General features: G+C 37.8%; 1 protein-coding gene across 11 annotated transcripts in view; it reads left to right on the plus strand.

Annotated features, from left to right (window-relative positions):
- The window catches only part of LOC110442655 (vegetative cell wall protein gp1-like), a 206,612-nt gene that overhangs the window by 2,894 nt on the left and 188,242 nt on the right, over positions 1-15,476 (plus strand). For all 11 annotated transcript variants that reach the window (XM_021486355.1, XM_021486348.1, XM_021486356.1 and 8 more), the window contains exon 2: positions 5,560-5,622. In XM_021486355.1, coding sequence (XP_021342030.1) covers positions 5,560-5,622 — 63 coding nt within the window. The remainder of the gene's footprint in view (positions 1-5,559; positions 5,623-15,476) is intronic.

Raw genomic sequence — 15,476 nt, forward strand, 5'->3', positions numbered from 1 at the left:
GATATATAAGTTAAATATCCTCACTGTATCTTCCACGACTGATGCATATAAGTGTGATATCCTCACGGTATTCTCCACCACTGATATATAATTGTAATATCATCTCCTTCACTGATATCCTCACTGTATCCTCCCCCACTGATATATAAGTTAAATATCCTCACTGTATCTTCCACGACTGATGCATATAAGTGTGATATCCTCACGGTATTCTCCACCACTGATATATAATTGTAATATCATCTCCTTCACTGATATCCTCACTGTATCCTCCCCCACTGATATATAAGTTAAATATCCTCACTGTATCTTCCACGACTGATGCATATAAGTGTGATATCCTCACGGTATTCTCCACCACTGATATATAATTGTAATATCATCACTGTATTCACTGTATCCTCCTTCACTGATATCCTCACTGTATACTCCACCACTGATATATAATTGAAATATCCTCACTGTATCTTCCACCACTGATATTTAAGTGTAATATCCTCTATGTATATCCTTACTGTATCCTCCACCACTGATATATAAGTGTGATAGCCTCACTGTATCCTCCACCACTGATATCCTCACTGTATCCTCCACCACTGATATATAATTGTAATATCATCACTGATATCCTCACTGTATCCTCCATTACTGATATCCTCACTGTATCCTCCACCACTGATATATAAGTTAAATATCCTCACTGTATCTTCCACCACTGATGCATATAAGTGTGATATCCTCACGGTATTCTCCACCACTGATATATAATTGTAATATCATCACTGATATCCTGACTTTATCCTCCACCACTGATATCCTCACTGTATCCTCCACCACTGATATTTAAGTGTGATATCATCACTGTATCTTCCACCACTGATATTTAAGTGTAATATCCTCTATGTATCATCTGCCACTGATATATAAGTGTGATGTCCTAGCTGCAGTCTCCACCACTGATATCCTCACTGTATCCTCCACCACTGATATCCTCACCCTCCACCACTGATATCCTCACTGTATCCTCCACCACTAATATCCTCTATGTATCCTCCACCACTGATATATAAGTGTTATATCCTCACTGTATCCTCCACCACTGATATCCTCACTGTATCTTCCACCACTGATATTTAAGTGTAATATCCTCTATGTATCCTCCACCACTGATATATAAGTGTTATATCCTCACTGTATCCTCCACCACTGATATATAAGTTTGATATCCTCACTGTATCCTCCACCACTGATATATAAGTGTGATATCCTCACTGTATCCTCCACCACTGATATATTAGTGTGATGTCCTCATTGTATCCTCCACCACTGATATATAATTGTGATATCCTCACTGTATCCTCCACCACTGATATATAAGTGTGATATCCTCACTGTATCCTCCACCACTGATATCCTCACTGTATCTTCCACCACTGACGCACATAAGTGTGATATCCTCACTCTATTCTCCACTACTGATATCCTGACTCTATCCTTCACCACTGATATCCTGACTCTATCCTCCACCACTGATATCCTGACTCTATCCTCCACCACTGATATCCTCACTGTATCCTCCCTTACTGTATCCTCCACCACTGATATATAAGTGTCATATCCTCACTGTATCCTCCACCACTGATATTTAAGTGTGATATCCAAATTGTATCCTCCACCACTGATATATTAGTGTAATGTCATCATTGTATCCTCCACCACTGATATATAAGTAGGTTATCCTCACTGTATCCTCCACCACTGATATATAAGTGTGATATCCTCACTGTATCTTCCACCACTGATATTTAAGTGTAATATCCTCTATGTATCCTCTGCCACTGATATATAAGTGTGATGAGTTAGCTGTATTCTCCACCACTGATATCCTCACTGTATCCTCCACCACTGATATATAATTGTAATATCATCACTGTATCCTCCACCACTGATATTTAAGCGTGATATCCAAATTGTATCCTCCACCACTGATATATAAATGTGATATCCTCACTGTATCCTCCATCACTGATATCCTCACTGTATCCTCCTTCACTGATATCCTCACTGTATCCTCCACCGCTGATATTTTAGTGTGATATCTCACTGTATCCTCCACCACTGATATATACATTTTATATCCTCACTGTATCCTCCACCACTGATATTTTAGTGTGATATCCTCACTGTATCCTCCACCACTGATATATAAGTGTGATATCCTCACTGTATCTTCCACCACTGATATCCTCAATGTATCCTCCACCACTGATATCCTCACTGTATCCTCCACCACTGATATTTTAGTGTGATATCCTCACTGTATCCTCCACCACTGATATCCTCAATGTATCCTCCACCACTGATATCCTCACTGTATCATCCACCACTGATATTTAAGTGTGATATCCTCACTGTATCCTCCATCACTGATATCCTCACTGTATCCTCCACCACTGATATATAATTGTAATATCATCACTGTATCCTCCACCACTGATATCCTCACTGTTTCCTCCTTCACTGATATCCTCACTGTATCCTCCACCACTGATATCCTCACTGTATCCTCATTCGCTGATATCCTCACTGTATCCTCCACCACTGATATCCTCACTGGATCCTCCACCGCTGATATATAAGTGTGATATCCCCACTGTATCCTCCACCACTGATATATTAGTGGGATATCTTAACTGTATCCTCCACCGCTGATATATAAGTGTGATATCCTCACTGTGTCCTCCACCACTGATATATAAGTGTGATATCCTCCCTGTATCCTCCACCACTGATATCCTCAATGTATCCTCCACCACTGATATCCTCACTGTATGCCCAACTGATATCCTCACTGTATCCTCCACCGCTGATATATAAGTGTGATATCCCCACTGTATCCTCCACCACTGATATATTAGTGTGATATCTTAACTGTATACTCCACCGCTGATATATAAGTGTGATATCCTCACTGGATCCTCCACCACTGATATACTAGAGTGATATCTTAACTGTATCCTCCACCACTGATATATAAGTTAAATATCCTCACTGTATCCTCCACCACCTCCACCACTGATATATAAGTGTGATATCATCACTGTATCTTCCACCACTGATATTTAAGTGTAATATCCTCTATGTATCCTCTGCCACTGATATATAAGTGTGATGTCCTAGCTGTATTCTCCACCACTGATATCCTCACTGTATCCTTCACCACTGATATCCTCACTGTATCCTCTACCACTGATATCCTCACTGTATCCTTCACCACTGATATCCTCACTGTATCCTCATTCGCTGATATCCTCACTGTATCATGCATATAAGTGTGATATCCTCACGGTATTCTCCACCACTGATATATAATTGTAATATACTGTATCCTCCACCACTGATATCCTCAATATATCCTCCTACACTGATATCCTCACTGGATCCTCCACCACTGATATACTAGAGTGATATCTTAACTGTATCCTCCACCACTGATATATAAGTGTTATATCCTCACTGTATCCTCCACCACTGGTATATAAGTTAAATATCCTCACTGTATCTTCCACCACTGATGCATATAAGTGTGATATCCTCACGGTATTCTCCACCACTGATATATAATTGTAATATCATCACTGATATCCTCACTGTATCCTCCTTCACTGATATCCTCACTGTATCCCCCACCACTGATATCCTCACTGTATCCTCAACCACTGATATATAAGTGTGATATCCTCACTGTATCCTCCACCACTGATATATTAGTGTGATATCTTAACTGTATCCTCCACCGCTGATATATAAGTGTGATATCCTCACTGTATCCTCCACCACTGATATCCTCAATGTATCCTCCTACACTGATATCCTCACTGTATCCTCCACCACTGATATCCTCACTGTATCCTCCACCACTGATATATTAGTGTGATGTCCTCGCTGTATCTTCCACCATTGATATATAAGTGTGATATCCTCACTGTATCCTCCACCACTGATATCCTCACTGTATTCTTCACCACTGATATATAAGTGTGATATCCTCACTGTATCCTCCGCCACTGATATATAAGTGTGATATTCTCACTGTATCCTCCACCACTGATATATAAGTAGGTTATCCTCACTGTATCCTCCACCACTGATATCCTCACTGTATCCTCCACCGCTGATATTTTAGTGTGATATCTCACTGTATCCTCCACCACTGATATCCTCACTGTAGCCTCCACCACTGATATTTTAGTGTGATATCCTCACTGTATCCTGCACCACTGATATCCTCACTGTATGCCCAACCACTTATATTTAAGTGTGATATCTCACTGATATATCAGTGGTGGAGGATACAGTGAGTATATCAGTGGTGGAGGATACAGTGAGGGTATCACACTTATATATCAGTGGTGGAGGATATAGTGAGGATATCACACTTATATATCAGCGGTGGAGGATACAGTGAGGATATCGGTGGTGGAGGATACAGTGAGATATCACACTAAAATATCCTCACTGTATCCTCCACCACTGATATCCTCACTGTATGCCCAACCACTGATATTTAAGTGTGATATCTCACTGTATCCTCCACCACTGATATCCTCACTGTATGCCAAACCACTGATATATAAGTGTGATATCTCACCGTTTCCATCCTCACTGTATCCTCCACCACTGATATATAAGTAGGTTATCCTCACTGTATCCTCCACCACTGATATCCTCACTGTATGCCCAACCACTGATATATAAGTGTGATATCTCACCGTTTCCTCCACCACTGATATATAAGTGTGATATCCTCGCTGTATCCTCCGCCACTGATATATAAGTGTGATATCCTTACTGTTTCATTGCTTTCACATTTAATGCTTTGTATAGCTATTTCTGGTTGTACCATCTCCAGAAAAGACTTTTTTTCTGATTTTCCCAATTTTATAGTATTAAAACTTGATATGCTCCAGCAGATGCAGATGTATATGAGGTAGGCTTTTCATGACATGGACAGTTTATAGATTAATTTTATTTAGTCGGGACTACCACTTGCAACAAGATTTCCTACTTACATAATTTTGTAAGATTGAATTGATGATATCCTCCCAGTAATCCTCCACCTCTGTATCAAAGATAGTTTCTCCACTTACTGTAGTGTATCTATTAGAGGTTTTACTTGTCCAAATATGAGGGGAGTCACAAAAGGAAAGATATACTCATATAACAATATCATCTCCCTGCCTTTCACTTCAAATTTGTATTCATTGACATATTTGACTATGTTTGGGTATTTCTGGTTCATGAATGACTAGATGTATGTGATGTTAGGCTGATGACTATTATTATTATATCAATCCACAACGAAACGCTCCAAAGCTTGCACCTAGTGATTGCTGATATTCGTTATATCACATGTGATCGATATGTTAAAATTTGCATCGAAAATGTTAAATCATATCTATTCTGTTCCGCATGTTATACAAGCATACATTGTATTTATGTTTATGTAAAGGTTACCATTGAGTGTTTTTGTTTCTGAAAATTATTTTTGTCTTTTAGAATGGATTCCCAGAATTTTGTCGCAGCTTTCGAGAAGCAGGAATAGATGGTGTGAAGTTTGTGGTATGCAATCTGTTTTATGGAGTTTTTTGACATTTTGTCAGTAAATCAAATTAAACTGAGATTTTTAGCTCACCTGGGCCGAAGGGCCAAGTGAGCTTATGCCATGGTGCAGCGTCCGTCGTCCAACGTCTGTCGTCCGTCGTCAATTATTTACTTTAAACAACTTCTTCTTAATAACCAAAAGGCCTAGGGTGATGATATTTGGCTAGAAGCAAACTAGGATGAAGGGCTACCAAGTTTGTTCAAATAAATGACCTTCGTCTATTTTCAAGGTCACAGGGGTCAATTGTCTAAAAAAATCTTTAAACAACTTCTTCTGAATAACTAAGAAGCCTAGGATAAATGATGTTTGGCCAGTAACATGCCAGGATGAAGGGCTACCAAGTTTGTTCAAATGAATGACCTTTACCTATTTTCAAGGTCACAGGGGTCAAATATGTTTAAAACCTTTAAACAACTTCTTCTCAATAACCGAAAGCCTTAGGATGATGATATTTGGCCAGTAGCATGCTGGGATAAAGGGCAACCAAGTTTATTCAAATGAATGATCTTTACTTATATTCAAGGTCACTGGGGTCAAATATGTTTAAAACTTTTATACAACTTCTTCTGAATAACCAAGAGGCCTAGGATAATGATATTGGGCCAGTAGCATGTTAGGATAAAGGGCTATCAAGTTTGTTCAAATGAATGACCTTTACATATATTCAAGGTCACAGGGATCAAATATGTTTAAAACCTTTAAACGACTTCTTCTAAATTAGCCAAAGGCCAAGGGTGATGATATTTGGTTATTAACAGGCTGGGATGAAGGGCTACCAATTTTGTCAAAATGAATGACCTGATATGACCTGATATGTTTAAATCTTTTAATAGGTTCTTATGAATCAAACACTGATATTCTGCCTGTAGCTGTATTTTAGTCCACTTTTAAGATTACAAGTGTGAGATTAATACCAGGTGACCGATTCAGGCCCATTGGGCCTCTTGTTTTAGCCCACCATCATCTGTTGGTGGACTATTCAAATCATCCTGCATCCTTGATCCGTGGTCCGTGGTCCGTCCATCCGTGGTCCGTCCTTAAACAATTCTTCTTATCTGTATTTCTCCAGATGTACCAGAGTGATCTTTCTCAAATTATATATGTACGATCCCCTTGGTCCTGAACTGTGCAGGGCAACTTTTGAGACTGACTGGGTAAACAACATGGGCGACAGGCAGCCATCTTGGATTTTGATAGTGAAAGTTTGTAATCGCTATTTCTCGAGAAGTACCTGAGGAATCTTTCTCATTTTATATATGTAGGTTCCCCTTGGTCCTTTGCTGTGCAGCTGACTAATTGGATAAACAACATGGCTGACAGGCAGCCATCTTGGATTTTGATAGAGAAATTTTGTTATCGCTATTTCTTGGGAAGTACCAGAGCGATCTTTCTGAAATTTGATATGTACGATCCCCTTGGTCTCTAGCTGTGCAGGGCAACTTTTGAGACTGATCGGATAAACAACATGGCCAACAGGCAGCCATCTTGGATTTTTATAGTGAAAGTTTGTTATCGTTATTTCTCGGGAAGTACCAGAGGGATCTTTCTTAAATTTGATATGTAGGTTTCCCTTGGTCAGTAGCTGTGCAGTGCAATTTTTGGGATTGATCTGATAAACAACATGGCGGACAGGAAGTCATCTTTGATTTTGATAGTGAAAGTTTGTTAACGCTATTTCTCTGGAAGTACCAGAGTGATCTTTCTCAAATTATATATGTACGATCCCCTTGGTCTCTAGCTGTGCAGAGCAACTTTTGAGACTGATAGGATAAACATCATGGCCAACAGGCAGCCATCTTGGATTTTTATAGTGAAAGTTTGTTATTGTTATTTCTCGGGAAGCACCAAAGGGATCTTTCTTAAATTTGATATGTAGGTTTCCCTTGGTCCCTTAAGCTGTGCAGTGCAATTTTTGAGATTGATCTGATAAACAACATGGCCGACAGGCAGTCATCTTTGATTTTGATAGTGAAAGTTTGTTATCGCTATTTCTTGGGAAGTACCAGAGGGATCTTTATCAAATTTTATATTTAGGTTCCCCTGTTGTTGCATCAGTGCCTGAAATGGACGGTCACCTCCTCGCCAATGGCGGTTAAAGTCTTGCTCGAGCGACCAAAAGCTGTCAAAAGTGAGGTAGTCTCTGGCCCAACAAAAATAGTTTTGGCGACTGTCGAAAAATTAATGAATAAAAGAAATTATAGTCCCTTCCACATTAACTCGGAGGCAGTACATTTTTCAGTTGTCATTACTTCGATTTGAATCGAAATGTCTGCGAAGGGCAGGTGAGCTTATGCAATGGCGCAGCGTCTGCCGTCCGTCCGTCCGTCTGTCCGTCAATTTTTCCTTTAAAACGCTACTTGTCCTGAATGGCCCAGTAAATTTGGACTAAATTTGGTCTGGAGCATCCTTAGGCCAAGGTGACTCAATTTTGTATCAATGATGTGTCTGGGGTGGGGCCAAATAGGGGAAATATAGCAAATTCTTTAAAATCCTTCCTCTTCTCTAGGAATGAAAGGGTTTGGTCCATATATGGTCAGGGGCATCCTTGGGGGAAGGGAAACACATTTTGTATAAACCGTGGGTCTGGCCCCCCTGGGGGCTGAGGGGCGGGATCCAATAGGAGAAACATAGCAAATTCTTTAAAATCCTTTTTCTTCTGTAGGAATGAAAGGATTTGGTCCATATTTGGTCTGAAGCATTCTTGGGTGAAGGGAAACCAATTTTGTATAAACCGTGGGTCTGGCCCCCCAGGGGCCTGAGGGGTGGGGCCCAATAGGGGAAATATAGCAAATTCTTTGCCAATCCGGATTAAGGGATTTTATCCTTATTTAGTCTGGAGCCTCCTTTGGCCAAGGGGACTCAATTTTGTATAAACGGTGGGTATGACCCCCCCTAGGGGCATAGGGGTGGGGCTCTTTTTTGAAATTTGTTCTCGCTATATCTCAAGTACTGGTTGGATCTTTCTGAAATTTCATATGTACTTACAGCACCTACCATGGAGTGCTATATCTTTACTTCATACAAATTATTTCAAACATGTGTCTTCTAAGAGGTGCATGTTTTGTGTATTTCTTTTTGGGAAGACCTGAATGGAGTGGATCATGTCAGGTTTTAACTAGGGTTGAAGAAATAAAAATATAATGTTTTATTCTGTTTTACATATTACAAACATTGTCATGTTAATTGTAACTTAAATGTGCTGAAACATTGTGTTAAATGCTATGGAAATATTTCTTCCCAAAATTATTTGAGCCACCAATATGTCATTTTGGCCAGTGCTTCAAATTTTTTACTCACCCCCCAAAAAAATTGGGGGCCAGCCAATGCAGGTTTCCCACTATCCTTTAATGTTCATGTTTACTTTTAAAACTGATCAGTTAAAAAAAATAGCCTACCGATAGCCATCTATGATTTTTGACATTGAAGGTTAGTTAGTACTATTTCTCAGGAATAACTTGCAGGATCAAATTTGATATGTAGGTTCCCCTTGATCCCTTGTTGTGCATGTTATATTTTGAGACTAATCATAAAAACAAAATGACTAAATTAAGGAAGAACTAAACAGATCTTTCTCATATTGCAATGATTGATTCTATTTCTTTCACATTAAGTACTGTGCTAGTAAATATGTGAAACGACAAACTCACTTTGAAGGTTGGCTTTAATGCACATCAGTATTAAGTTTAGATCAAAAGTTACCTCAAGGTGCATTTACTGTTAACATGACTCGATCAAACAGATTAGAGGAAAGAAGAGAAAAGATCGAACTGACAAAGAACTAATGAAGATTGTACAGTGGTGGGCGCCAAGATCCCTCTGGGATCTCTTGTTTTTTTGTTTTTTTTGGTTCAAATTGGAATTTATTCCCCCAGCATCTTTTGGGAGGGATGCCAGGGTTGGGGTGCCCCGGGCTCACTCCTCTTACATTATGTAACCTCACACAGGAGGTCTCTTTCCCTTCATTCTCTCTTTCTTTTTCATTTCTTCTTTCAAACTCCGAATAATTCATTCGTTTATTCTTATTCATTACAATAATAATAATATTTAATTTGATCAAAATGATATACTAAATTACCCAAACCATTCTTTCTATTCATATTCAAAGATTGGCAGTACATGTACATTCATATTTATAAATTCATTTATATGCCAAAATCCTGCTTTCTTGATTTGGGATTGCTGTCTGGGGAAATAAAAATGTACAAATACGAAAGTACCTACCAATATAAACCTATATTCATAGATACAAAAACATAAACAAATAGCTAAGAGATGGAGCATCAACACCAAGGATTATGTGAATTATGTGTACATTCCACACACTTACACCCTTGCACACCTTACATCACAAACATTCTCTATTAGCTCTTTATTAATATTCAAGGTCACAGGGGTTCAAATATGTTTAAAACCCTTAAACAAATTCTTCTGAATAACCAAAAGGCCTAGGATAATGATAATTGTCCAGTAACATGCTGGGATAAAGGGCTACTAAGTTTGTTCAAATGAATGACCTTGACTGATATTTAAGGTCACAGGGGTCAAACATGTTTGAAACTTTTGAAAGATTTCGAAATAACCAAAAGGCGTAACATGGTCGTAACATGATGGAATGAAGGGCTACAAAGTTTGTTCAATTAAATGACCTTTAATTTATATTCAAGGTCACATGGGTCAAATATGTTCAAACCTTTAAACAACTTTTGATGAATAACCAAAAGTCACAGAATGTTGATATTTGGCCATGCTTGGATGAAAGCTGACCAAGTTCAAATGAATGACCTTGACTTATATTCAAGGTAACAGGGGTCAAATATGTTAAAACAGCTTCTTCTGAATAACCAAAAGGCCAAGGTTGATGATATATGGCAAAGAACATGCAGATATGAATGACTACCAAATTTATTCAAATGAAAGACAAATTTGGAGCAGGGGCGATAGGGACCAAAATTGGCTCAGGAATTATAGAATTTTTGAAGTATCATAATTTATTAGAAATTTCGTTTTATAAACTAGAATAGGAAATAAAGTTTTCAAAATCGATATTTCCCCCAAAAATTTCGTGCGTGATGACGTCATAAAGTTGGCGGGAAACGGCACGTATTTGGGGAAAATAGCAAAATGTTACGTTTTCTTTGATTTTTACACGGATTTAAGTATCCGCAGGCATGTACCAATTTTATATTTTGCAAATAGAAACAAAATCTCATGATCTATTGTTGTGCCAAATTTGAAGTTGGTACACGCTTGCGATGGCATCGAAAAAAATAAAAACACTTTGTTTTTTTACGTTTTAGAAAACGAAAGTAGAAAATGGGCGTAACAGCATTATGTTTCGTCAGGGACAGTATATAGAGGGGATTGGCAACTCTGCCCCAGTCAAGATTCTATAGCACGTCGCTTTTGTGTTTGTTCACCAAACCGCGAAGTCATCGAGAGCCCCTCTCGATCAGCCCGCGCTTGCGCACTAGCGTTAAAATCATGTCACCAATCTCGCCGAGATGGGAGTGTTTTGATAACGGTTAGCCCTGATTGGGGCTGTGTATTAGTAGGTCTTCTTTTTAGGTCACCTGAGCTTTAGCTCAAGTGACCAATTGCTATCCGTTTTCGTCCGTCGTCGTCCGTCATCCGTCGTCCGTCGTCCGTTAACATTTTATATTTCAAACTTAAAGTCAAGTTCTGCTGGGCAGATTGAACTGAAAGTTGGTAGGAATGATCAGCTAATGATCCTGACAAAGTGTTGTAATTTTTCAGGCCAATCAGAAATCCAATATGGCCGCCACAGCCGCCATTTTGAAAAACTATTTCAAACTTAAAGTCAAATTCTGCTAGACTGATTGAACTGAAAGTTTGTAGGAATGATCAGCTCATGGTCCTGACAAAGTGTTGTTATTTTTCGGGTCGATCAGAAATCCAATATGGCCGCCACGGCCGCCATTTTGAAAACCTATTTCAAACTTAAAGTCAAGTTCTGCTAGGCCAATTGAACTGAAAGTTGGTAGGAATGATCAGCTAATGATCCTGACAAAGTGTTGTAATTTTTCAGGTCAATCAGAAATCCAATATGGCCGCCACGGCCGCCATTTTGAAAAACTATTTCAAACTTAAAGTCAAGTTCTGCTAGGCCGATTGAACTGAAACTTTGTAGGAATGATTGACGTATGGTCCTGACAAAGTGTTGTAATTTTTCGGGTCGATCAGAAATCCAATATGGCCACCACGGCTGCCATTTTGAAAAACTATTTCAAACGTAAAGTAAAGTTCTACTTGGCCGATTGAACTGAAAGTTTGTAGGAATGATCGAATCATGGTCCTGACAAAGTGTTGTTATTTTTCGGGTCAATCAGAAATACAATTTGGCTGCCATGGCCGCTATTTTGCTACTAAGTTCTAATAGGCCGATCTCACTTAAAATTGGTCTAGGAATGATCAACTCATGGTCCTGACAAAGTTAAGTTAACATTATACTATTTTTTACTCACATTGGTACATATTTCAACAACAAAAATAAATACTGTAGACTCAGGTGACCGTTTAGGCCCATGGGCCTCTTGTTATTCCAGGGATAGGGCTATCGTTGCCACTATTTCTAGCCTTTTGGCTGTGTTGGTGGCTATTACAAAAAATCACATTTCGTACAGCACGTTCCAGTGAAAATAATGCTAATATTGACACTTTTTGACACAAAAACAGCACAAGTTATTTGTTATTTTTGCCATAAAAATTGTACTACATATTAAAAAATTATTCAACTTTCTATCGCTGTAAATTTCAAAATGAAGTATTTTTGAAATGAGCTGATCCCCGAATGCAGGCGATACTTTTTTGTTGGGTTTAACATTTCGGGTTGTTTACGTTTTTTAACAACACGTGTCCTTCGTTACCAGACGAGTAATTTCATCTGTGACATCGCTATAGTTCCAAGTAATGCAAATCAAATCAGGCCTACTTAACATAGAAATTACTCGGCTATTTATTGATATTAATTGTTTTAAAAAAAATAAACGATAGTTTATAAAATTAATCAAAACAGTGAGCAGTCACCAACTACTTTCGCAATGATGATTTACGTTCCAATGAAAAATAATGCTGGTATTTACACTTTTGACACAAAAATAACACAAGTTAAATTATTTTATTTGCAATTAAAATGGGTTGGGTCGTTATAAAAATTATTCAGCTTTCTATTGCTGCTAATTAAAAAAAGATCAGTCAAATATTTTTGGAGTGAGGTGGTTCACAAATATGTGGGTTTTTTTTATCCCGCATTTTTGTTTACGGTTTTTAACAACACGTGTCCTTCGTTACCAGACGAGTAATTTCATCTGTGACATCGCTATAGTTCCAAGTAATGCAAATCAAATCAGGCCTACTTAACATAGAAATTACTCAGCTGTTTATTGATATTAATCGTTTTAAAAAATATAAACGATAGTTTATAAAATTTAATCAAAACAGTGAGCAGTCACCAACTACTTTCGCAATAATGATTTACGTTCCAGTGAAAAATAATGCTGATATTTACTCTTTTTGACACAAAAATAACACAAGTAAAATTATATTATTTGCAATTGAAATAGGTTGGGTCGTTATAAAAAGTATTCAGCTTTCTATTGCTGCTAATTTAAAAAAGATCGGTCAAATACTTTTGGAGTGAGGTGGTTCACATACATGTGGTGGGTTTTTTATCCCGCTTTTTTGTCTATCGTCGCCCACCACAATACTCTGAACCACGCGTTACATCGCGTTTAGAAATAGAAAAATATACCCCAAAAATGAGACATCAATTAATATGATACCACAGATTTGATCAATTATAAGTAATACAATCAGCTTATAACAATTGGATAAACAAAAGACGTAAGAACACTTTTCGCGATTGGTTTGTTTTCACGCCAACTTCTGTAATCTAACGAAGCGGTATCGACGCCATCTTGGTTTGTCAAAATTGAGATAGGTGGCGCTCGCTATCTACTCCTGAATCAGGGGGAGGTAAGTCTAGATTGACGTGTCATAAAATTGGTAAGGCAAAGAGGGAGTTGCTAATCCCCTTCACTATACGTCCCTGGTTTCGTGAATACATGTCCCGCCGTGGTTCATGCGAATAAAATGTTTAGTAGCAAGAGATTTGTTTGAGTATTTCTGTGATCGTATTTTGTGTTACTGTAATTCTCAAACTTGTTAAAAAAACTCCAATGGAAATTTGATTAAATAAAACTTAGAGAGCAGTTCGGAGCAGACTTTACTGACTTTAGACGGTCTCCTGGACATGGCTATATTTAATGGTAAATAAACCGAAAACGGTGAGATTTCACAATCATTCTCAATGAAATTAATTCAATGTAAATCAGTTTCGTTGTACATGTTCCCGTATGTTGATTAAACACCAATCCCAGACTTTTACCTGGCGGTAGCGAAGTTTTGCCTACAGCGCAGTTGTAAACATTGCGTGGCCGCGGCGACGGACTTGTCTATGACTAATTTGAGAAAGGATTTTACTGTGTTTCATTTCCCAATCACTCTGATTAATGCATATTGACAAATTACTTCACAATAGTTATTTATTTTCAAAAGTTATTAAGTTGATGATAGTTTAGAGGCCGTCATTTTGGGGCTTTGTCAAATCCGCCTATTCTAAAAATAGAATTCCCGGGTAATACTAACTACAGCCTCGTAAATCCCGGTAAAGAATTGAACCAACATGACCCTTTTCGTAATGTCAGATATCTAGATTTCTATTTCATATATACATGGAGCTTTATCATTGGTGTATACATTCAAATTAACAGACACTATTTATACATCTTGCGGAAATTGTTTATCCTGCCTCTGATAACAGGGACTTATATTAATTGGGTCTGCTATTGCCAATCTTTGGTTTCCTATATATAGCTACAATGCAGAGCTCTATCATTCTATGCCAGACAAAGATCTACATTCAAAATATTGCAAATGTAATACAGATAAAGTGATAATTGTTCATTATTATTATGAAATACTATATATTGAATTTTAAAGTGCATTTGTTGTTTGAAAAACCGTAAGAAATCTGATAACTATATGCAGGAACTTATTTCACATGGCATTGTATTTAATCAAATGCATCCCTTTCTTTTTAAGGAATAAGCTTAATGATTGTGTAGACATGGTTTCAATGTGGTTCCAGCTTTGATGAATGAATTGATTGTGGTTTTAACATTGATGAATAATTGAAAGGTTATTTAGTCATTGACGCTAATTATTTGTTTTGTAATAAATGGAAGAGAATGCTTGGGTGTTGATATAAAAAATAAATAAATAAATAAAAATACAGCCTTATTAACGGACGAATTTGGCATATACTGAATGCACCCTTCTCCGCCCCAACCCCAACAACAAGAAATACAATAAAAGTAAATTGAAAAAATCTTTCATTTGCCATGTAATGTAAAAAGCAATATGAATTGAAAATGAATAGTCACAGTTTGTCATGTCTACATTACAAAATTAATACAACAATGAGTGGAAATGAGCCCTGTTGTCCTATAGTAATCACCCAAACCATGTTAACTTGGTAGTTGTGGAGTATCATATAGCTCCTTGTTTCCACCTCAATAATGACAGACAGACAGACAGGCATTTTCCTATTATCGTATACGTGCATATGTGTGTTCAATGTTTTGTCAATTTCTTTTCGACAGTGGCATTTGCCTCAGACTTCGGAAAAATAGTAACTTTATTTTGAGAAAAGAAAGTGATTTTTTGCAATTTTTCAATAACAGATTTTGGGAAAATACAGCAGAAAATATCTTAGAGGGGGGAGGGGTGGAGG

This window comes from Mizuhopecten yessoensis, unplaced genomic scaffold (assembly GCF_002113885.1).
Source record: "Mizuhopecten yessoensis strain PY_sf001 unplaced genomic scaffold, ASM211388v2 scaffold716287, whole genome shotgun sequence".
In the NCBI taxonomy this organism is placed as follows: Eukaryota; Metazoa; Mollusca; class Bivalvia; order Pectinida; family Pectinidae; genus Mizuhopecten; species Mizuhopecten yessoensis.